Consider the following 25,874-nt stretch of genomic DNA (forward strand, 5'->3'; position numbering starts at 1 on the left):
GGCAACAAGCAAAGAAGTGATGGTACCCCACCCTCCCAATTACCAACAATGGAGGACATTTCATGAGACTTTCCATGTGCCCCACCTCTCAAGTATTTCACAGGCATTGTTTAATTTCCTTCTCACATCAAATCTGAGTAGGAGGGATTATCCTCTCCTTTTACAAAGCAGGAAAGTGATGCTCAGAAAGGTTTAGTAATTTGCCCAAAGTCAGGTAATTCAGCCATTCGGACCCCAAGTTTGTTCTTTTCATTTCTGCCTGGAACTGTATCCCAAATAAAGATTAAAATTCATATTTTAAAAATTAATATCTAAATATACTCCACTGTCATATATTTCCCTTTAGTCGGTGTTTTCTATTTTGTTGTGTTCCTGGGGGTTTTACCTGGTTTCTGCCATGCTAGGACCAGTTCTAGATTCCTAGCTATTAGTGAGTAACAGCCTGCTCAGCTCACAGGGCAGACTGATCATTAAAAGGTCTTAAAAACACTTGCTAACAGAATATATTAACTTGCATTGATTTAATAATTATTCTTTAAATTAAAAAAAAAAAAAGACAGTTTCAAAAGAAAGATGAGTTCTAAGCCCAGAAATCAAAATGTCTTGAGGAAAAAAAGGCCAATAATTTTAATAAATACATAAATCCCAAGGACACAAAATGAGGCTGAGTACTTTACATGTTCAATATCTATATTTGGATGGTAGTAAAAACACTAAATTTCCCCAGGAAGTCTCCATCTCTAGAATGAACGCTGTATTCTAACACTGCAGATTTAACATATTCCTCCCACAAGCACAGTCTGAATATTGACCTTCTTGACTATAACTTCCATATTGCTTACGGTCCTGTTACATCAGGCAGGTAGTTAGATATGAGCAGAGAAGTGGAGGCGGGGCAGGGTAGAGGGAAATCAAGCATCTTGTAAACAGTGGGGGTCCCAGGGCAGATAAAGAAAAGCAGGAACCTCCAGACTGACAGGAAACCACATATTCTGGGTGATAAGTGTCCAGGTAGCAGACAAAGAAAGGTGGGGAAAGGCGGGACCCTCCTGCGTCCAATGTAACCTGCTGCTCATCACGCTTTCATCACAATAAAGTCAGCCTGGCAGATAAGAGGTGCCCATCGGGCACAGATGCCAGGACACGTCCAATAAAAGCTAAATAAGGACAAAAATCCCTCCTCCCCTCGGGAAGGTGGAGATGGGATGAAAATCAGGGAATATGTCCCCAAACTCCTTCTTCCCCAGTGAATATTCCACCCCTTCATTTGTATGCCCCTCATAATCACCTTGCCAAAGAAACCCAGGGCAGCAGCTCCTCTCCTGTCTGCTCCCTGTCCCTCTGAGAGCATATTCTTGCTTAAATAAATTCTCACTTTACTTTCTTGACCTCCTTGTCTTGTCTCTAATTCTTTCTGCGACAAGGCAAGAACCTTCAATTCACTGGGAACAGTCCTATAGGAATTCCTAGCTATCTACCCCACACATCTACCAACTTAAAGTAAATTACGTTTACTTTATACTTAATTCCAAGGGATTCTGTGCCTGCTAGACTTCGTGACACTTGTGCCAAAGAACATGTTTTCTATAAACATCAGTAAAAATGTATTCTTATTTTATGCAAATAAATATGCCCTCCATACTTTTGACTCCCTCCATTCTTATTTGAACTCTCTCACTCGCTCTCACACCTACATTAGCACAATGTGAAATATGTATTTAATCATAAAGCCACTTAACCAGTAGACAGTACTTTTATTATTTGTTTACAGTATTAAAAAGTAAAATCAGGAACATTAAGAATGCTAGCACCTCAAAGGAATTTCAAATTCTTTAATTTTGCTGTCAGAGTCTTAAGAATTTCATTCTAAACTGTGATGAGTACAATTCAGCCAGATTGCCTTAAGCTATTTACTGATTTTGCAGAAAATACAACTTAAGTGCAATAAACAAAGCAAGATTCACTTCTTGGCAAGAAAACAAGGCAAGACTTCCTTGTGATTAGAGAGGAAAAAAATTACAACGATCAATAGTTTTTTGATCAGTAAGCTGTTTAGTGACGTGAGTGTAGGAGAGATTCTTCTACCCGTTTATTCTGGAAATACATGAGATAAGAAAATAACCTTTCAATGAAATGGTTATCACATAGATTGTGCTGCTGGCTAACACAAGATTCTTGGGGAGGCAGTAAAATCCTGAACAGGCCACACAAAACTCTGAAAGGATTAAGAAATAAAGTGTAATTCCTATCAAACAATATTCATTACCCTTCAGTTACAGGGTAAATAGAAGGAAGCAGAAAAATATAGGAAACTTAAATTTAAGCTCCTAAACTTAATACCAACCTAGAGTCAGCACTGAGTCTGCATGTAAGCTGATGTGGTACCTTGTACATCTCAGGAGGTTCAGAGATCAGCTCTGGTTCTAAGATCCCTCCTTTATCATCTCTGTTTCCTTTGACCTCACCCAACTCGGTAAACTCTGTTAAATCAGAACATTGTAGAACACTGGTGTGTCTTTATCTATATGATGAGATTTATATAAACCCTACAACAAAGCTTTTCTAAACTTTCCCTTTCTTTGTGTCAACTACAAATTGGCATTCACCATTGGCATTTGCCATCTACCTCTACAGAGATTAAATCATGTGTTGCTGCAGCTGCTGACTGTCAAAGCCCCCACTGGAAGGTGTTCAGTTGGGAGACCTGAATTGAGGCACTCTATGCTCTGTGAAAAACTGGCAGAACAGGTCTTTAGATAGATATTTTCAGCAGCCAACTTTATGAGCCCATTTCTTGTATCTCCTCATATCTAGAAAAACACTAAAATCCTTCATGGTGACGACTGCTCCTTGTGACTAGCAGTAACCTTCTGTAAACAATATGTGCTTGATTGCATGCTTTTCTCTTTCACCAAAACCACATATATACTGAGCTTCCCCCCTGCCTCTTTGGAACAGTTTCTCAGAGCTATCTGGGATGCTGCCTCCCAGGCTGCAGTCTAATTTTGCCCCAAATAAAACTTAACTCACAACTCTCACATTGTGCTTTTTTTTTTTAAGTCGACACTTGCGATATACTAATCACATTCTTCATCCCTCATTTGGCTGCCTTGGATCTTTTCACAACCACACCAGCTCTGGGACCTGTGCATCCTTCAATTAACTCCCAAGTGAGAGTCACAGCTAACTCCACTGAAGAGTGAATGGTGGTGTTTGGTTTACAGTTTCTTACTAACATAATAGAAAGCATTGAGGGCGCAATTCTTAGTAGTGCAATTCTTCCTTCATGTTCAGCATATCTCATTGATCACTGGCTTCCTTTCTATCTTTTCTGAGTTCAAGCTTATTATGAAATTAGAGACTGAAGTCCATCTATTTGCTACTTTTAAAAGGCACACCTTAAAAATAAAAGCACATAAAGGTGGAAATAAAATTCTGAAAAAGGTATCCCATGAAAACACTAACAAAAAGAAAGCTAGAGTATCTAGCTACACTACTATAAACAGGAAGTTATGAAGGATTCCTAGAAATAAAAGAAAACTTTTCGTAAGAATAAATGGTCAATATACTCATAAGATTTTTTTAAAATCTAAATTTGTATAATCCTAATAATATAGTTACAAAATATATAAAGATAATTTGACAGAACTCAGGAAAAATGGACAATGCCATTTTTATAGTGAGAGATTTAAACTCACCTCAATAACTGATACAACAAGCAGATAAAAATCAATAGGGATATAGAAGATTTTGAAAACATAATCAACAAACTTGGCCTAATTAATAAATACACAAAATTGCAGTAATAACTACATAATACAGTTTTTAAATTACATATATGCTATACTAAAGCAAGTATCAATAAACTTCAAAGGACAGAAATTGTACATAACATATTCCAACCTAACTGGATTTAATCAGAAACCAACAACAAAAAGATAACTAGAAAATCATTAAATACTTGCCAACGAAGCAACAGACAAAGGATTAACCTCCAAAATATACAAGCAGCTCATGCAGCTTAATACCAAAAAAGAAATAACCCAATCCACAAATGGGCGGAAGACCTAAATAGACATTTCTCCAAAGAAGACATACAGATGGCCAACAAACACATGAAAAGATGTTCAACATCGCTAATCATTAGAGAAATGCAAGTCAAAGCCACAATGAGGTATCACCTCACACCGATCAGAATGGCCATCATCACAAAATCTGGAAACAACAAATCTTGGAGAGGGTGTGGAGAAAAGGGAACTCTCCTGCACTGTTGGTGGGAATGTAAGTTGGTACAGCCACTATGGAAAACAGTTTGGAGGTTCCTTAAAAATCTAAAAATAGAACTACCATATGATCCAGTCATCCTACTACTGGGCATATACCCAGAGAAAACCATAATCCAAAAAGAAACATGTACCATAATGTTTACTGCAGCCCTATTTACAATATCCAGCACATGGAAGCAACCTAAATGCCCAACAGCAAATGAATGGATAAAGAAGATGTGGCATATATACACAATGGAATATTACCCAGCTATAAAAAGGAATGAGATGGAGCTATATGTAATGAGGTGGATAGACCTAGAGTCTGTCATACAGAGTGAAGTCAGTCAGAAAGAGAAAGACAAATATTGTATGCTAACTCACATATACAGAATCTAAAAATGGTACTGATGAACTCAGTGACAAGAACAAGGACGCAGGTGCAGAGAATGGACTGGAGAACTCGAGGTTTGGGGGGGCGGGGGGTGAAGGGGAAGCTGAGACGAAGTGAGAGAGTAGCATAGACATATATAGACTACCAACTGTAAAACAGATAGCCAGTGGGAAGTTGCTGTGTAACAAAGGGAGTTCAACTTGCGGATGGATGATGCCTTAGAGGACTGGGACGGGGAGGGTGGGGGGGAGTCACGGGAGGGAGGGAATATGGGGATATGTGTATAAATACAGATGATTGAACTTGGTGTACCTCAAAAAAAAATAAATAAAAAAACCCACCCCAAAAAAATACTACCCAATAAAAGGAAAAGAAAATCATTAAATGTTTACAAGTTCAATAATACACTTGAAAATATTATCTAGTTCAAAATTACAATAAAATTAGAAAATGTTTTGACATACAACAAAATGAAAATCTACTAATATTAAAATTTGAGGACTGCAAACTGAAGCTGTGCTTAGAGGTAATTTTATAGCTTTAAAGGCTACAGAACTTACATGGGCAATCTCTGTATCTTCCTAATTTTGTTTTGAACTGAAAAATGCTCTAACGAAAAATGAAGTCTTACCAAAAAAAGGGGGTTGAAAGTCAGGGTTTTAAAATCCATCTTAAAAAAATCATACTAAACTAAAGTATGAGGAAGAATGGAAATAAAAAGACATGAATGAAAGGAGAAAACTAATTTCTAAGCAGAAAAATCAACAAAGACAAAGCGTGGCTCCTTAAAAGCACCAGTGAAATGTAGGAAGAAAAAACAGGAGAGAGAGAGAGAGAGGAGAAAGTCACCATTAACATGAATTAAAAGAGCATAACACAAGAGATACCACAGACATTATACAGAGGATACAATAAACACTGTGCTGATAAATTTAAATATTTTAATGCAAAGGATACATTTCTTGAAAAATGACAAAGACTGACATAAGAAATAGAAAATCTGAATAATTCCATATTGATTTAAGATTTCAAATCCGTAATTATAAGATTTCCCACAGAAAAGACTTTAGGGCCACAGGGCTTCAGAGATACATTGTGCAAAAAAATGTTTTACGAAACTCTTTCAGGGAATTTGAGGTCTGCATTACCATGCTATAAAAACCACACAAAGACATTAAAAGAAAAATTACAAACCAAACTGTCTTAGGAACATTAAACAACATCCCAATAAACTGAATCCAACAATATAAAAAAGATAACACGCCACAATCACACTTGGTTCGGCAAGTTCCAAATCCACAGGCCTGGCTGTTACAAAGGACAGGCTGGAACTCTTGTACAGCAGCTGATGCTGTGACCCACAGGCAGACTCTCTCTCTATTCAGGGAAGCCTTAGCTCCTAAGGCCTTTCAACTGACTGAACTGTGCCCACCCAGACTGCTGAGGATAATCTTCCATACTTAGTGTCAACTGAAAATGGATTTTAGTCAAACTACAAAATACCTACACAGCAACACCTAGATTACTTTTTGAATGAATAACGGGAATGTAGTCTGGCCAAGTGAACATATAAAACTGACCATCACAAAATGGAAACATTTCTCATGGTTGTTTGGTTTTTTTTTATGGTATGTTTTCTTTTTTTTAATTGACATAGGTGATTTAAAATATTATATTAGTTTCAGGTATACAATAGTGATTCAATATTTTTACTCCATTTAAAGTTATTACACATTAATGGCTATATTTCCCTGTTCTGAACAATTATCTGTTGTATATTTATTTCATGCTTAGTAGTTTGTATCTCTTAATACCTTACTCCAACTTGCCCCTCTTTCCTTTCCTCTCCCCATCTCAGGTCTTTTTATGAGGTCTGTGTAATTCTGATACAAAAAGCTGACAAAATATTTCAAGAAAAGCAAACTACAGACCAATATCCTTCATGAACAACAGATAAAAAATTCTTGACAAAATATTAACAAACTACATACAGTAATACATTAAAGAAAGATGTTATCATGACCAAGTGGAGTTTATTCCAGGAATATAACTTTAACCTTCAAATACCAATTCACATTAAAAGAGTAAAGGTGAATAATCATATGATTATCTGAAGAAAGGTAGAAAAAAAATTTGTCCAAATTCAGCACCTATTCTTGATTTTTTAAGAAAACAAAATACAAAATTCTTGGTAATTGAGAAATTAAAGAAAACATTTTCAATCTGATAACAGATATCTACCTAAAAAATAATAGTTAACATCATTCTTAATAAAAAAAATATTGAAAGATTTTGCCCTAAGAGTACAAGGATGTCTTATCACTTCTACTCAACATTCTACTGGCAGCTCTAGCCACAATAGGAAGTAAAGAAACGGAAATAAAAGTCAAAAATATTAGAAATGAATACGTAAAACTGTCATTATTTACAGCTGACATATATGTACAAAATCCTACAGAATTTAAAAAAACACCACCACCAACTCCAGGAAATGCAAAGTGAATTCACAAATAAATCAACTGTATTTCTATATACTAGCAACAAATAGTTGAAAAATGGTATTAAAAACAATCCAATAACACAAAGAAAGAACATTAAATATTCAGGAATAAATTCAACCAAAAAAGTGTAAGTCTAGACTAAAACTTATAAAACTTTTCTAAAATTAAAGAAGACTCAAATAAGTGGAGAGTAATACCATATTCATAAATGCAGATTCAACATTGTTAAGACTCAGACTCCTCAAATAATCTACAGCTAAAAGGAGATATTAACAAAAATTCTAGCATGGTTTTATCAAAAAAACAAATTGAAAGGCTCCTAAAATTCTCACAGAAAAGTGAAAAATCTAGACTGATCAAAACAACCTTGACAAAGAAGTACAAGTTAGAGGACAAACTACAGGATTTCAAGTCTTACTAAAATGTACAGTAATCTAGACTGCAGTATTGCTATAAGAATAAACAGATCAATGGAACAAAATAAAGATACAGACACAGACTTGCTCATACATAGTCAAATGATTTTTAACCAAGGTGCCAATTCAGTGTATAAACGTATTTAACAAATGTGGCTACAATAACTAGAAAAATATAAACCTCAACCACTAACTACTCTTCCATACACAAAAATTAATGCAAGATGCATCAATATCTAAAAAGGCAGAATAATAGCAAAGTATCTTCACATTCCTTAAGCTATGCAAAGATTTCTTAGGATACAAAAACATGAACTATAAGGGAACAAAAGGTAAACGTTAGATTTCATCAAAATTAAAACTTGATCTCCATTAAGGACATAAAAAGGCAAGCCACAGACTGAAAGAAAATATTCACAAAGGACTAGTATTAAATATATATTAAAAATAAGTATCACCAGTGGAGATTTGACTGAGGGGGTGGGGGGAGGATCAACACACCACAGAAATCTCAAGATGACAAAGTCATTGTTCAGTGAAAGGGGCTGGATGCTTTCTACACACTTTCCCTGCCATCTCTACACAATGAAATGCAGGGGTCAGTGGTACTGAGACAAGGAAAGGCAGTTCCACTCTGCTTCTATAAAAGCAAGTGACCCAACCTATTACGTCCTAGTCTGAGGCTTGCTGTGTTCTCAATATCCAGATGCATCACCGTTTACACTCACCGCTCTGGAAAGAAATGACTAAAGACACCTTCTTCGTATTTTCTTTCTCTTGGGCATTTTCAGCTCATAAAGTGCAGTCAATGTGTTGTGTGTGGTGGGGAGGGAACAGCACGTTCCAGGGTGGTCCCCACCACTGCCTGCACTGGTGGCTCAGGAGCCTCAGGATTAGTTCTTTGTGTTCAGGAAAAGAGATGAAAAGTCAGTTACTTAAGCTCATCCAAGCCGTTGATTTCTTTTTTCTTTTTCTTTTCTTTTCTTTTTTCTTTTTTCTTTTTTTTCTGAATGAGGGGTGTGTAGGGATGCAAGTTCACATGCTCAGAGCAGTCCCAAACTTTTTTAAAAAAATCAAACTGCCTAAGTCCAACTTTCGCATCTTACCTTCATTTTTACTTGCTTCATCAGTAGGAACACTTCTTGGAAGTGATGATTTTAATGACAAGAATTGTAGATAAGTGAGACTCCTTACTCAATGTTATCTGGGACTTTGGCAAACTGTATGAAAATTACATTAATTTGAAATATTTAGTGCTCAATGGTCTATTTTGACAATAATTGATTTTTATTCTGTGAGTCTATATGGGAAAGTGTCCATTAAAATCTTTAAGGATTACAAAACTTAGAATCTCTGTGATGCAAACTCATGAGGCAATATTTATGAGCCTGGAAATTGCCTGTGGCAATAATTTTAATGTAACATAATGCCATTACCAGACTATTTCTCCTACTTAAAAATACTTGTGATATTTTAAAAATAATTTGCCATTATTTAGTGCTCCACATGCACTTACATGTTATAATAAGAATTTTATTTAAACGACTTCAGTTTGCCTTCCCAACAAACCTTTTGAAGTTGGTATTATTTTCTCTATTTTACAGGGAAGGAGAGGGTGGCTCTGTGGGGCAGAGACGGGAAGAGGGAGAGCTAGGACTCAAGCTTGGAAAGGGAGACTGCGGGGCTCCCCACTCCACCCCACTTTAAAGCTATTGACGCCATAAATGATTATCAGGTGGAATCACACTACAGAAATTGGTTTCTTTTTTAATGCTGCCTTCCTTCGTCCTTTGGAATGGTGAACAGCTCCAGTCTGGCCAGCATCTATCATGGGACTCGACAGGCAACACATCTGGTAGTTATAAGAGTCACTGTACAGGATGGGGCACAAACTCATGATCGCCCCCGTTGGGATGTGGTCTCTGAATGACACCACCTGAGGGGATAGACTGTCCTGCAGTGCAGACCCACTACTCAGAATCCAGGGTTTTTATTACCCACACTTGGCATCACTACTGCAAAATATTAAATAAATTATCTGAGATTTCAATTAAAGAAATGAGAAGGAATTAGATGAGGAAAAGTATATGGAATAAACCCTTTACAAGCAATAAAAATAAAAATGAAAATAATCAAGTATTTTTCAAGATTTATAAAATACACCAAGGATGAATAGAATAATCAAAAATGTATTTGAACACACTTGACACTAGCGACACCCTTTAAAACAAAACTGAGCAGAAACTGGTACAACAATGTAAAGCAATTATACTCCAATCAAGAGCTTAAAAACAAAACAAAAGAAAAAAACAAAAAAAACCCCTGAACATCCCCCTTCAAGCCACCTCCTGACCCCACTATCAGCTGGTGACAGAGAGAAAAGACTGTTTCCCACACGGGAACTCAGCTTCTGGCAGCACCTCCTGCCCCAACCCCAACAGGGGCCTTTTCCTCTCATCTGGGATCAAAGGTCACTTCCTAGAAGCTCCGCCCACCTCCTGGACCAGGCTTCCTAACTGCCTCCAGCCCCCACATCCAGTTTGCCTTCCAGAACTTCCTCTAAGGTGCTTGCACAATTAGGATTCCAAAGGCAACAAGGGATGTATCTCTGGGTGTCACCCTCCCCTTGTGGGGCTGGAGGAGACCCGTGAGGGGAGGGCTTCATGCCTGACTCACCCTGTACCTCAGGGCCTCAGCTCTAATCCCTGTTTGTTGAGGGGAAAGAGGGAGAGAGGGAAGTGCCACCCACCACCACCCACACCCCCAACCCACACACTAAAAACCCAAACAACCAGCAACACCTCCTCAGACCCTACATTCCAGATGGGCCTCTCTCCTGTTTTCAAACTCCTTGCAAGAGTAGCCTGCCTTCACCTCAGCTTCCTCCACGCTGCTTCCATTTGCAGCCCTTTGCACGCTGGCCTCCTCCCACTTGAAACCTGCTCCTTGAGTCACCAGACACCTCCTAATTCCAAGTCAACTGACAACTTTCCACAGAATTACTTTCTTTGCACTGAACAGACCTGTCCTTCCTCAGTTCCCCAACCTATCTCCTCCTCTCTTCCTTGCTGTTCATTGTGTGTCTTCTCTGCTTCCCTTCTCTCTCTGATTTCTCCTTGAATATAAAGGCCTCCATAAGCTTCTGATCTTGGTCCCTAAAAATGCTTCCCTCTCTCTGGGCAATCTTATGCATCTTCACAGACTCAACTACTACCTGCTCAGTGAGGAATACGCAGGCACCACATGCATCCCAGGTCTCTCTCTCAAACACCAGACTCTTGCTTCCAATTACCTGCAGGGCACCTCCACCTGGAGGTCCCAAAACTTCAACATAACTGAACTGAAAGTGGCAGAGCTGGGACTAGAAATCAGCCAGACTAGAATTTTCTCTTCTCACATTACTGAGAATGTTTTATACTGAAATCAGGTAGCATCACTCCCTGTCCTTTTTATACATCAAGAAAAATACATGATGGATTCTGATCATGACGGCTAACTAATCGTGTGCTAAGCACACAGAGGGCCAGCCAGTAACGGAAACGCAGCCATTGCCTAGCTCATAGTAGCAAAGAAACAGATGTTTTCACAAAATCTTTTCAAAGTTATTAACAATCACTCTCAAAACGTGACACTGTTTTTAGGGAAAGATTGCTTCTGGGGATAAATAAAGTAGCTCAACCCAGCAGGACACATTCATAAAATAACTTTGCCAAAAAGAAAAAAAATCAGACATGTTTGCAGTAAAAGTCCTCTGTCTCTGAGTCTCAGCTTATTTCTCCTTGGTAAACAGTGGAAGATTTTGCCCACAGGCTTCGCTGTTTGCTTATATTCATTGGTGCATTTCTGTGTGCAGCTTTGGATAAATGCACTTCATTTCCCAAAGAAACACTTGCAAATTGCCAGAGCCTGAATCACTGAAAAGCTGACAGAATTAAATAACAGAAAAATCACCCCACATGAGCAACGATACTGAATGAGGAGATAAGAGCTGAGAAGACCCAGCATCAGTCTTTAGAACCTCAAGTTCACAGACAAAACAAAGGCTGGATAGAAGGTATTTCTGTGGATATTTCTGTGTTGGTTTTTTTTTTTTTCTTAAAGACACCTTAAAACAGAGCAATCAACACATGAAAAGAAAAACTGACTACAAAAACAAAAAAGACATTTTCAAAGATGACTTTGATCCCATACTCTAAGTGCTGACTTAAAGGCTTTGTATCATCAATAACTACTTTTTACTGTCCTTGATCAAGTATTATTTTCACCTTATTATTACTAATCTTTCTTTGTAAGTAAACAAACCTGGCCTTATCAAAAAAAAATAAAATAAAATGGTGCACTAAATACAAGTCTTTATGGTAATACAACACATAATTTAGTTAATCTAGGCTATCTTTCCGTGAGAGGTGACTGTTTCTCTGCTATGAAATGTGCTCACAGTAAAGGGAAGCCCGGCCAGATCCCTGGAAGGCAGAGGGAGAACCACTCACCAAGCATGTCGCTGCTTCCGACCAACCTTGATGTGTCTGTGTAGCTGCTTCTACACCAGGTATTACTCATGTTAACTCAGCCTCCCAATCACAACCACACCTTTCTTCTACAAACATGGCCTTTTACTTACGATAACATGACACATTGCCAGGCTGAAAGGCCCACCTCAGCCCTTGTGAAAAGGCTGTGAAAACAGGCACTTTGCTTTTCCTGTGAGAACTCTGACAGGACTGTTACCTGGATAAAATCTTGAAATGTCAGGGGCAGCAAGTCATCCATATGCCCAATGTCTTTGGAGAAACGATTTAAAATTCTTCCTGCAAGAACAGGACATGAGAAATCACTCATTTCCCCCAGACAGGCCCTTTGAAAGAAATAATTCACAAATAAATCAAAACAATATTTTAAAACTATATGTATTTAATACATTACAGATTCATATGAAATAAGCTGATGTCAGTGGTAAAGAAAGAGAAAACAGGATGATGCCTAAAGCGAAACAAAAATACCACCAAATGGCAGTGGGTGGGGAGTTGAACTTGAGTCCTGATTTAATTTTAAAAGAATGGGGGGAGAATCTTGTGGCAGTTTGGGAAGGGTTGGTGGATGTGAGAATGTTCCTTCCTTTTAGATCCATCCCATCTAAGACTTATTCCAAGTGCTAAGTCAGTAAATAAACAGTTACAAAATACTTAAGTTAATCCTAATTGTTACACTAATTTTGCTCTAGCTATCAAAATTAGTTTTGCTAAGTGATATTTTTAAATAAACATAATTATAACCTCTGTAATTTTTTTCCCCTCAAGATAGTACAAAGCACCTCACATTTTGGGAAATTGTGGATTCCTGCCATTTGCAGGTTGTGAGTTTACTACTGGGGTAATAAGTTGTTATTTTCAGAGGTGCAGTGGGTGTGACAAACACAGACCCATGCTTAAGCATCCAAGAAGATCAGAAAGATGTAGGCAGGAAAACAGAAATATTACTTAATGACGAAAAATCACTTATCATCATTGATTTTATTTCCCTTCTCAGAATCCACAAAAGTAATATATCCTAAAGACTGCAGGATTGCAAGATGAAAACTAATTTCTAGCAAATATCTAGTGTGAATTAAAAGTGTCGCCTCCCATATCAGTAAACAAAGGATGCTGCAGCCATCAGGCACTGCAGCCACCCCCGCGGTGGTGCACCCAGAGGAGACTCAGGATGAAAACACGCAGGATATTGGCCCCGGATAGCTGAGGTGCACATCAAAGGAATGATTTTAATGAGCCCAGACTCTCCCATCTTCCAATATACAGAAAAGCACTAAAGTACTTAACTTGAGATGTCTGGTTTTCTTTTATTAACAGTAATCTTTTGATGTTCTGACTACCTGGTCTTTGTTGCAAAAACTCCTATGTATCCTGGCTCCCCCTGCCCCTTGCCTCTTCAGAGCAGTCTCTCAGAGTTATCTGAGATGCTTTTTTCTGGCTTAAGTGCTCAGTTTTGTCCACAGAATTCAGCATATCTAACTTATAGGCTGTACATATTTTTTTCAGTCGACACTAGTCTTATGATTAAATTTAAAGAAATTGAAGCTACAAACACACACACACACACACACACTCAGAGCCTATTTCAGTGTAGCAACTCTTGAGAAATATGTTATCTAGGCCACTGAACTTCTTTCACAATTGAGGCTTCAGGAAGCTGTAGGTGAGATGTGGGACCTCTACTTGCTCTTCCTGACCTCTGTCAGAGGTGACTTCCTCCCAAGGTCCTTCACACCAAGCCACAGCTGGACCGAGAATGACCAGGGCCTGGGGGCTGAGTTTCCGCTGCCGGGATGAGCTGGCTCTGCTGTCCTCCAGAGAGTGCCTGGCTCACTGGAAGCACAGGGTGTGCCCAAGCCAGGAGGTAGAGCACCTGGAGGCTTTTGCTCTTGCCAGGCCAGGCCATTACAGGCTGGGCCTCAACCTTCCTGTCTCAGGCTTAGGAAATACAAACGCCAGAATCTGTCCTTTAATGACACCTTTGGAGGCTCAGTGACAGATTTTCTGAGCCTCTTAAGAATGCCTGCTTTAGAGGGTGATTCTCAGGATTAAATGGGCTCATGCAGGTGAAAGAACCCAGTCACGATGCCAGGTGAGTTAACAGGTGCTCAACCACCAGGGTGAGATAATGACTCTGACCCCCAGGTTCTGCAGCATCATGTCACCTGGGAAAGTCTACCAGGCACTGCAGGAGGGTCCACTTGTCAAAATGCAGATTCTAGTTCAGGAGTGTTAGGGGGGAGCTAGAGAGTCTGCATTTCTTCCAAGCTGCCAGGTGACACCCTTTCTGCTATTTCCCAGACCATACTTTGAGGGGCAAGAGGATGGGTTGTTATTTAATCAGTTCTCTTTTAGGAACAGTAAAATCAAGTGGACAATATTTCCACATATTCTTATGGATTTTGTGGTCCCCCTAGTTATTTTTTACTTCTCAAAGTAGCAATATTGATAAAATGAAAATATACGTTAAAAAATGTTAAAGGCAAGGTTAAATGCTGGTTATTTATGTAATGGAAAGAAGCAACTTTTTAACATAGACAGGATTCAGACACGCTGCAAGTACTATTTGTCTTAGAAAGTGTTGAAAGCAATATTGGATTTTTTTTTTTTTAAGATGAAAAGGCTACTCAGAGATGAACAGTAGATGAAAATCACTGCTTTACTTTTCACCAGATGTGGGAATCACAAGGTCTGAGAGACCCAGGGTTGACAAATAGCGTAAAATGCAAGGAAAACAAAAACAATGAGAAAAAATATCTCCCCACAGAGTGACTACAAAAACTGAACTGTATGTCAAAGAACGTCAAAAAACAAACTGTTATTCACCCGTGAGCTGAGTGTTGAAAATATGAGATCAGAAAGTTCAATAGTTACTTCTTTGCACTAAGAAACATTAGGAGAAAAAATGATATTTCCAGAATATTTCTTCAGGCTTTGGGATAGACTATTGTAACCAGAGCTATGATTTCAAATTCATGGCCTTGTAGTTAATATTAAAGTTTTCTCAAAAGTCTCCACATGAACTCCTGATGATGAATTCCCTTCACACACATGTCTGACTCTTCACCCAAATGACCCAGGGCCCCTGCTGGAGTATCTCCAGGGAGGCAGCGAAGGGGTGGGGGACTCACGTGAACAGGGGGAACCCAATCCAGGTTCAGACTGCTCTGTGAGGCGGGGCTTCCTCACAGGAAACCGAATCTTGCCTTCCTGGAACAGCCAAGCTCTGCTGCTTATTCTGTCCTGATAACCACACATAGTGAATCTGATTTCTCTTGATATGACAGCCTTTCAAATACTTGAATGAAATAAATCATATTCTTTCCAGCAACTACTCCTTGGTGTCTCAATGATCCCTCATAAGGCTCAGTGTCCTATCTTGGCTGCTGCCTCTTGTCCAGACTCAGAGGGACAGTCTCAGGTAATGCCTTGTGCCCAGGAATAAAACCAATATTCCAGGTATTACCTGATTACCTTGGAATAAAGTGGTATCACCAATTCTCCATCCTGCACAGAATATAGTCAATCATAAAGCCAACAATTATGGTAAATTCTGAAGGCCAGATCACATTTTGGACACATGTAGAATGAAAATCCACATCACTCCCACCTGTACTGCACAGGTAGGTTTTTAGAAACAACTGAGCAATATGTATGAAAACTCTAAGAGCACATCCCTTCTGAGCTAGAAATTCCCTTTCTAGGAATGTATCCCCAGGACTCAATAAGTGCATCAAATACAGTTGAATATGGCATCTTTGTCAAGTCAGAAGTAGAAAACAACCAGAACAATGAGTCTGAAACAAGTCTATAACGTATCACGTACCATTTTAATTTTTCCTGTATGTGCTTATTTTTCTACAATAATTGTTTACTTATATGAAAAGGTAAAGTAGGGAGGCGAGAGCAAGAGAAATATTTGGGGAAAAGGAGGAGGAGGAAGAAAGGGTTGAAAGGGATGAGGGAGGGGGAGAAAAGGAAGGGAGGGAGAGAGAAGGGGGAGAGCAGGAAGAGGAGGAGGGAGGTACTCCTCTTGAAGTCCATGGTATCCAGGAACCAATCAGAGCCTTCCAAACTGCTCTGGTTCACAATTTTCTATCTTGTCCACAACACAGAACATCATGAAAGATGTCACTGAACTTCTCAAAATACAAATTTATTAAGTGACCATATTTTAACAACTGAGTCTACAATCTAAGCTGGAGTAAGTCACCTCTAGAATTCTGACAACTGACTCATACCCAGGACTTCTCAGCTTACTTATAACCAAACTATAATTTAAAACTTGAAGTTCCCATGCCTAGTCTGGGTCTTGTTATTTTTTTTAAACAACAACCAAAAAAAAGATATATTTACATATCATCAAATATCAAAGTATATTTTCACTGAGGTATATTTTACATCTCATAAAATTCACCGATTTCAAATGTACAATGAATTTTAGTAACTTTAATGAATGATGCAACCATCACCAAAAATCAGTTGTAAGACATTTTTATGCCCCCAATAAGATCCCTCGTACCATTTACAGTAGCTCCCTATTTCCACTCCCAGCCTCAGGCAACCACTAATCCATTTTCTCTATAAATTTGCCTTTTCAGGACATAATATACAAATGGAATTGTAAAATATGTGGTCTCTGGGTCTGGCTTTTTGCACTCAGTGTAAAGTTTTTTAGGTTCACCAATGATGTGAAGCATCAGATTTGACAGAAATGCCTCATAGAATGAGGAAGAAGAGGAAGTGAAAGCCAAGTTCACCCAGCTCCAGACACCCCATCCATCTTCCTTACTGCCCATCTCCTTCTAAACAGGGCCCCTTACATCTATCTGGACATTCACATAGAGATGGCAGTTCAAGAAAGGGTTCTGTAGCAAACAGAAATGTTCAAGGCCCTTTATAGACCAAGCTTCTGGTGATGGAGGAGACAAGGTCCCACCTTGCTCAGGGTGATGCAATATTATTACATCATGGGGTGGGTGCTACTGCCAAGCCATCCTGGGATTTCCACTCAGGAGAGAGAGGAGGCACAGAAAGCCCACTTTTCAGGGCAACTTCCTGCAATATCCTTTGCTGCCTCTTATTTTTTTCTAAGGATAATGCCATTGACCATTTTTTCTTTCTCTGGTTCTTTCTAAACTTCAGTCACTTTCATTACAATGATTTCCTGTTTGCTTACACATCCCAAACTGGATCTCCACTCCTGACCTCTTCCTTGGACACTTGGCTGCCCTACAGAACATCTTAAGCACAACACATCTAAACTGAACATAATCCTTTAAAGTTGACCCACAACTACCCACACCCAACTTCTCAAACTCTGCTTTGGACCTCTGCCCAAACACCAAGCATGAAAAGTTTTCATTTACTTTTGACTTCTCTTGATATCACATAATTTCCAACAGGTCTTAACTTGTCATTTAAAGTAATCTCATTTACATCCTCCTTTCTTTATCAAATCACATATATTACATTTTTAGTAATGGTGAAGAGAGAGGAGATAGAAGAGAGGTACCTAACTTACCTCCCTTCCATCACTCCTGATCGTGTATCCTTATTCTGATGGGGGGACCTCCTCACCCTTCTACCCACCAAGAAGGTCCTCAATTCCCTGCCCCATCTGTCCAGATCTCAACCTTGGCCCTATCTCCACCGTGAGACTCTTGCTGACATATGTAGCTCCCAGGAATCTGCCACTCACTTGAACTCCTTTATCTTTATTGGACACGCTTGGAATAACTGTGCTGCCCTCTTAGGAACCCTCCAGAGCCCTGGCCACAGCTAACTGACCAAAAGTGCCCAGGGGGAGCAAACCCACTGACTAGCCACCATGTCATGCAGATCTCCCCTTCTAAGAACTACGAGGCCAGGAGAGAAGCAGGAAAGTGGAGCAGACTGTCCACACCCAGCAAAGATGAGAGGCGAAGGGGCTTGGGAACATGCACGAGCCCTGAGACAATGGCCCCAGCTCCCATGAGGACCCAGTTCCCAGCTCCAGTTCCAGGAAGGTCAACATTGTTCCAGCTCCACGAGATGCCCATTTCCTTTCCATCAAGCCCTCCTCCTCTGAACTAGGGTAGATTCTACCCCTAGAAACCCAAAAGCCTTGACCAACAATCACCACAGGTACAAGACACTTGCTTACTAAAATTAGCTGGGGAAATAAGAGATTTTGTAAAATCTCTTAAAATTTCAGATTACTAAGTACCTTTTAAATAAATAAAAAATTAAATATTTTAATCATTTTGGCAGAACCTTTTTCATGTGGACAAGAAACGTTTGTTGTTTTTTAATTTTCCATTTTGGTTTGTTACAGAATATTGAATATCATTCCCTACGTGATATAATAGGATCATCTTAAACAAAAGATACTCAGCATAAACACACCTTTTCTTGACCACACAGATCTAATATCTTGAGCATCAATGGTTTGACTTTTTTTTTTGAACTTTTATTGAGATACAGTTAACACACAATAAACTGCATATATTTAGAGCGTACAATTTGGTATCCCAATCTCCCAATTCATCCCGCCCCAACCCTCCCTGCTTTCCCCACTTGGTGTCCATATGTTTGTTCTCTACATCTGTGTCTCTATTCCGCCTTGCAAACAGGTTGATTTGTACCATTTTTCTGTAGTCCACATATATCTGTTAATATACGGTATTTGTTTTTCTCTTTCTGACTCACTTCACTCTGTATGACAGTCTCCAAGTCCATCCATGTCTCTAGAAATGTCCCAGTTTCCTTGCTTTTTACAGCTGAGTAATATTCCATTGTATGCATGTACCATATCTTTTTTATCCATTCATCTGTAGATGGACATTTAGGTTGCTTCCATGACCTGGCTATTGTAAATAGTGCTGCAATGAACATGGGAGTGCATGTGTCTTTTTGAATTATGGTGTTCTCTGGGTATATGCCCAGCAGTGGGATTGCTGGGTCATATGGTAGCTCTATTTTTAGTTTGGCAAGGAACCTCCATACTGTTCTCCACAGTGGCTGTAACAATTTATATTCCCACCAACAGTGCAAGAGCGTTCCCTTTTCTCCACACCCTCTCCAGCATTTACTGTTTGTAGATTTTCTGATGATGCCCATTCTGACCGGTGTGAGGTGATACCTCATTGTCATTTTGATTTGCATTTCTCTAATAATTAGTGACGTTGAGCAGCTTTTCATGTGCCTCTTGGCCATCTGTATGTCATCTTTGGAGAAATGCCTATTTAGGTCCTCTGCCCATTTTTTGATTGGGTTGCTTGTTTTTTTGATATTGAGCTGGATGAACCATTTATATATTTTGGAGATTAGTCCCTTGTCTGTTGAGTTGTTTGCAAATATTTTCTCCCATTCTGAGGGTTGTCTTTTCATCTTGCTTATAGTTTCCTTTGCTGTGCAGAAGCTTTGAAGTTTCATTAGGTCCCAATTATTTACTTTTGTTTTTATTTCCATTACTCTAGGGGGTGGATCAAAAAAGATCTTGCTGTGATTGATGTTGAAGAGTATCCTTCCTGTGTTTCCCTCTGGGAGCCTTACATTTTGAGTTTATTTTTGTGTATGGTGTTACGGAGTGTTCTAATTTCATTCTTCTACCTGTAGCTGTCCAATTTTCCCAGCACCACTTATTGAAGAGGCTGTCTTTTCTCCATTATATATCCTTGCCTCCTTTGTCATAGATTAGTTGACCATAGTTTCTCTCTGGGCTTTGTAACCTGTTCCATTGATCTATATTTCTGTTTTTGTGCCAGTACCATACTGTCTTGGTTACTGTAGCTTTCTAGTATAGTCTGACTCCTCCAGGGAGTCTGATTCCTCCAGGTCCATTTTTTTCCCCTAAAGATTGCTTTGGCACACTTCCTAGGTGGCACAGTGGTTAAGAATCCACCTGCCAATGAGGGGACATGGGTTCAACCCCTGGCCCAGGAAGATTCAACATGCCATGGAGCAACTAAGCCCATGCACCACAACTACTGAGCCTGGGCTCTAGACCCCATGAGCCACAACTACTGAGCCTATGTGCCACAACTATTGAAGCCTGCGATCCTAGAGCCCATGCTGTGGAACAAGAGAAGCCACAGCAATGAGGAGCCCACGCATCACAACAAAGAGTAGTCCCCTGCTCACCACAACTAGAGAAAGCCCGTGTGCAGCAATGAAGACCCAACACAGCCAATAAATAAATAAATAAATAAACAAACAAATAAATAAATAAATAAATGTAAAAAAAAAGATTGCTTTGGCTATTTGTGGTCTTTTGTGTCTCCATAAAAATTTTAGGATTTTTTTGTTCTAGTTGTGTTAAAAATGCCACTGGTAATTTGATGGGGATTGCACTGAATCATCCCAGGGTGCTTTAACCATATTTTGCACAAGAGGAAGTTTTGAAGTATCAGAATGTCCATCTGATAGAAATGTAGAAGACTGCCTAGAAATAACCAGAGTGGACACACCACAAATGTCTCTAAAAACATTCCATGAATAAAATCTGAAGCCTTGACAACCTAAAACTGTCTTGGGTCAACTTTCACTTGTGATATTTGTCATTTTCACGCTTTTTGAAAAAGGTGAATATATAGAAGTTCTACATTTTGACCAGTTATAGCATTTGCTACAAAATAATATTTCCTGCTACTCCTAAGAAGTACATTCACTTCCCCAATAATTCCAATATTCCATTTAAATAGAATTTTTAAATAAAATTTCCAACTGTCTTTCCTTAATTATACAATAGACTTCTGTAATAAATTTTAGCCAAAAAAAACCAAATTTTAGCCATATGGTTTTCAGAAAAAAGTAAACCAGATGTTTGGTATTTATATGCAAATTTGAACTCTCACTGTGAAACCAAATTAAAATGAACAAAGGAATAAACCTAAGTCCTGTTACAAACAAAAACAAAACATACAAACAAAAAACATGCCCTTGATTTTGTTTTGTGGCTTGTTAGTGTCAGTCATTTATCTGTTTCTCCTTGCATCTGGGAAAACACACACATCCTTCCCCATCATTTTATCAAAATTGACATATTCATTAGGATTTTACAGAAAAAAAGTTAAAAAAAAAATCCCTAAAAAAAATCCCTAAAATTTCATCATGGTTAAACAACCAGTTGTCTGCTATTTGCTCGGCCTTGCTTTAAATGCTTTACATATATTAATTCTCTTAATTCTCACACACAGAAAAATGTTGAGATTGTTATTGTACTATGCTTCCTATTGTACAGAGTTGAGGCATATAGAGGTTAAATAACTCAACAAAGGTCTGTTTGTCAGTGACTGGGCGGGGATTCATATTCAGATGAACTGATTCCAAAGTCTGTTCTCTTTACCACAGGACACAGGGATCTCAAATCACACAGTAGTTCAAAACCACTATTCGAAAATAGAAGAAAACCTTTCAATTTAGTCTGAGTAAAGTCAACATTCACTTTATTTGCTGGTTAATCTTCTAACTTTAAATTTTACACCTCTTTAATAGAATCTAATAATATGAATCTTATTCGGATGTGACAATCTAACTCACAAAAGACGTGTCACTCACAAACACACACACACACAACCCCCCCCCACACTAATGCTGCTTAAGATAACTGCTTGATTGTGCCAATGAAGTGACTGGCACACCTCTTCCAAAGCTATGTTCCATTAACACAGGGACATCACAACATCTCCACCTACATCCCAACTCCTTGCCCATTAACAGATTTCAAATGACTACTAATGACAAAGTTTTCTATCTCACATTAAATAAACAATAGATGTGAGAATTAAAGAAAGAGAAAAAATGAGCTATGTTTTAAACAATACTCATTGTTTATCCAAAATGTATCAGGTACTCATTGTGTTACCCAAAATTTCAAACCTTAATTTCATGTAGAAAACTTAGCAACTTAGATACAACAAAAACCAAGAGAAGACATACTAAAGGCCAGGTCAATTAGGCATTAAACTCCTATAGTGTCCCCTTCGTGAAAGGAGATGCGAGTGTTTAGAAAATCTGACACCAAGGGTAATTAAAGCTTCTTCATTAAAGTTTTAGAATTCCCTAATGTAGGACTGCAATCTACTCACCTGGGCTAAAGACTTAATTTGTTAATAAACAGAAGCTCATCTGATTGTAGGATAAACCACTGACTGTCTGGATTACACAGGTGCTGCCTTTTATTTCCCTGGCTATTTGTGTCAGAACAATGTATTTAATCTTGAATCAATACAATAGCCAGGACATGGAAGAAACCTGGATGTCTATCAACAGAGGAATGGATAAAGAAGATGTGGTACATATATACAATGACATATTACTCAGCCATAAGAAAGAATGAAATAATGTCATTTGCAGCAACATGGATGGACACAGAGATTGTCATATTGAGTGAAGTAAGTCAGAGAACTACAAATATCATGTGATATCGCTTATATGTGGAATCTAAAAAATGGTACAAATGAACTTATCTACAGGTCAAAGGCCTCAGGGTGGAGGAAGAAGCCACTGGGAAACCTCCAGGGACACTCATATTGAGAAACTCACTACTGAACATCCACCTGCTACGTACCACAAAGCCTCTTACATGTCACCAAAAGTCCACAGTAAAACTACTGAGTTAATTTCATTCAAGAGAATGTTTACATCTCATCAATCTTGTATTTTAATTAATTTTTCATTACCATTTTAGGTAAACCTCAAAGTATAGGCATATGCCAGAGATCTGTGATCCCAGAAATGGATGGGAAATGAAAAAAAGCAACACACAGCCTGTCTCTTGTAGAGATTCATGTAAGAAGGTCCTTCCTAGGGGACAACCTAGCTTAACACTATGTAACACAGCCAACATTTTAGCAACTGGTCAACAACATTGAAACACATTTGCATCTAACGTAGGATGTTTCATATGCCACACAACAAATGGGCTCCTAAGTCGTTCTGCAAAGTTAATATTTATCTTTCCACAGACACAAATTGGAACAGAAGCTTATGTGCTTCTTTATTCACATTTTCTCTGGTAGAAAAAAAATATCAGTAAAGCTTTTCGTAGAAAATGGAACAACATGCACAGTAATTTTCTTCCAAGCATCTCCTCCGTTTTCAAATATGAAAATGTAATCAGGCACTAAACGCGTTAACAGACTATATTTACTGAGAAACTTGGTGTCTGACTTACCTATTGGATTTCTATTGAAGAACAATACCGGAGCTCTCAAAATAGACTCCAACATTTTGTTGTGCAAAGTTTGTGAAGAATTAACAAGGACGTAGAATATCAACACAGATCTTGTGATGCCAAAAAGGACGGTAGCTACAGTTAGAACTGAAAGAAAGAAACATCCCTCAGAGAGCACAAGATCTCTGCCTTTCCTTCAATGACGCTAAAGCATGTCAGGCAGTTTCTAAAGATATTATGCATTTTAGTCTATAAATATAATTTATATACAAATTAATATATAGAATATAGAATAAATATATATATATAATGGGTTCTATAAGAGTTTAATAAATTCACAAGATACATTTACAAAGACGAATATAAAAATCACTATGTTCCTGTCATTAAATAGAAACCACATGGGAAAAAAATCAGGTGTAAACTACCAGTTCAGGCTTTCCTAATTCAATTAAAAGTTCTAATAAAAACTCAGAAGAGAGAAAATTATAAAAAGCAGTATCTTCCTTTCTCCATATCTCTTACTATTTACAACATGTCCCATAATCTAAAATTCAGGTATGCTTTGATAACAGTACTTAATTCCCTGAGTTAACCGGGAAAAGGAGAAATGATTTACCGTTTCCGTGTAAATGGTAAATTTATATGGAAATTTAATTCCATATAAAGTAGCTATTTCCATGCCCATACTCTTTAAAGTATGAAAATACCATATTAAGTTGCAAGTGGAAAATCTCTTAAATAACTGAATTGCAAGAAAATATAAATTATATTTTAACACAAGATAATCTAAACAAGCAACTGATCTCTAAGCTTTTTATAGAAACAAGAAGCATTTGGAAATGAACATAATCACTTAAATTTGTATTTTATTAACGACATAAACAAGCACCTACTACGCATACAAATATTAAAATAGCCCTCCTAACATCTTTTGAATTCACAATGCTGAATAGAGCGGAGAAAACTTCTGTAAAAAAAATATTCCATCAAGTACTTTTTTTCCCCTTTAGCAGACACAACACTGTAATTTAACCTCTGAAAGTTGCTTGGATTCCTGAATTCCCTGAACAGACACTTGCCTTAGCCCATCATCCTATGTATAACAGAATCCCTTCCTTCTTCCTTTATGCCCTCTAGTCCACCAATTCAGAAGGTAAACAGGTAATGGATTTAAGTTTCTTAGCAAGTGATCAACATAATAAATAATAAATACCAAATTTCAATGAGCAGGTTGTTACAAAGATAACACACTCTACCTTTGCAGAGAGCTTGTATGAGGGTTTCCTGTGGGAATATGTAATATTTTAAACGAGGATTTCTTTTAAAATGTATGTAATGCTACATGTATTTTAAGCACTGCTGTGAAAACAGAGAGCTGTGTTAATATCAGCCTGGCAAGCCAGGTGTTAATCACAGAGTTGAGGACACAATAACACTGTGATCTCAAGGTAGGAAAGAGAAGGAATCCTAATTCCCAGACACTGGATTTCTCCCTGCTCAGCTTCTCTCCTAAGTAATTAGTAAAGCCCAGGAGATGAGCAGTGTGGTGAAGGGGAGTTTTGTACACCTGGGAGGGTATTTTATTTGGGGCCCTTGCTGCCATAGGATTTAATTTCAGTTCAATAAAAGCTAGAGTTTATTCACACAAAATTGGAACAATCAGAACCACAGGGTGGGGGTCCATTTCTAATCCCCTTGCCCACCCAAATAATGATGGAAGATTTAGCTAAAGCAACGTATTACAATAGACAATAGCCACATATTTCCAGTGGCTGGTTTTCTGAATGCGCAATCCTGGTTTAACTTCCAAAATCCAGTACAGAGCAAATTAAGAGTCTTCATCCATCCTCTTTTTTTCTAGTAGATTTTAAAAATAATTATTCTAATTATTTCGCAGAGTAAATTCAATTCAGACTCTCAATCTGCTAAGACATTACTGAATTACTCCAGGAAGCCCTAGTTGCTCACACCAGCCTCACTGTAAGCACCTCAGTCTCTTGTATAACAGACCAGATGATTCAACTTTACCTGCATGAACTGTAAAGTACCAGGCAGGATCAGGCACCACAATTACTCTTCCTTTTCCATATGCTATATAATACAGGGTACTCTGTACATTTGCCCTATGGAACAGGGAAGAAAAAATATTATGCTATATACAGAATTTAGATAAATAACAAAAAAAATTTAGGAGATGTATTTTATACTCAAAAATGATTCCCAGCTCACAGTAAATCTACCTTATAAAATTCAATTTGAATCATGACTTCTGGTTCTCAAAATTGTCTATAAGGAGCTGCTTAGGGTCAGACATGGGGAGAGACCATGGGAAGCTCATACTCTACCAGAAAGAACTTTAATTTTCCTTCAGGGAAACTTGTGAGTATCAGAAGAGGAGGCTGAACAAGTCCCACCTCTCACCCTGACTCTCGTGTCAATTTTACAGCACTTTGGGTCAGACCAGGAATCACTCACCAGTACGCAAGCCACCAATCCTGAAGGACGTAGGCAACCTGGAGCAGGAAACAACAATCTCTCAAGCACTGACATTACTGACCCCCCCCCAAAACCCCACTCATTCGAATGGGTGATGGATAGACTCCAGGAA

General features: G+C 38.3%; 1 protein-coding gene across 1 annotated transcript in view; it reads right to left on the reverse strand.

Annotated features, from left to right (window-relative positions):
• LOC130835707 (ATP-binding cassette sub-family C member 4-like) overlaps nt 1-25,874 on the reverse strand; it is a 159,268-nt gene that overhangs the window by 65,916 nt on the left and 67,478 nt on the right. Inside the window, exons 17-20 of the mRNA XM_057707455.1 lie at nt 25,742-25,779; nt 25,295-25,389; nt 23,264-23,410; nt 12,305-12,384 (exon numbers count right to left, since the gene is read on the reverse strand). Of these exons, the coding sequence (XP_057563438.1) occupies nt 12,305-12,384; nt 23,264-23,410; nt 25,295-25,389; nt 25,742-25,779 (360 nt within the window). The remainder of the gene's footprint in view (nt 1-12,304; nt 12,385-23,263; nt 23,411-25,294; nt 25,390-25,741; nt 25,780-25,874) is intronic.

Source organism: Hippopotamus amphibius, chromosome 14 (genome assembly GCF_030028045.1).
Source record: "Hippopotamus amphibius kiboko isolate mHipAmp2 chromosome 14, mHipAmp2.hap2, whole genome shotgun sequence".
Taxonomy (NCBI): domain Eukaryota; kingdom Metazoa; phylum Chordata; class Mammalia; order Artiodactyla; family Hippopotamidae; genus Hippopotamus; species Hippopotamus amphibius.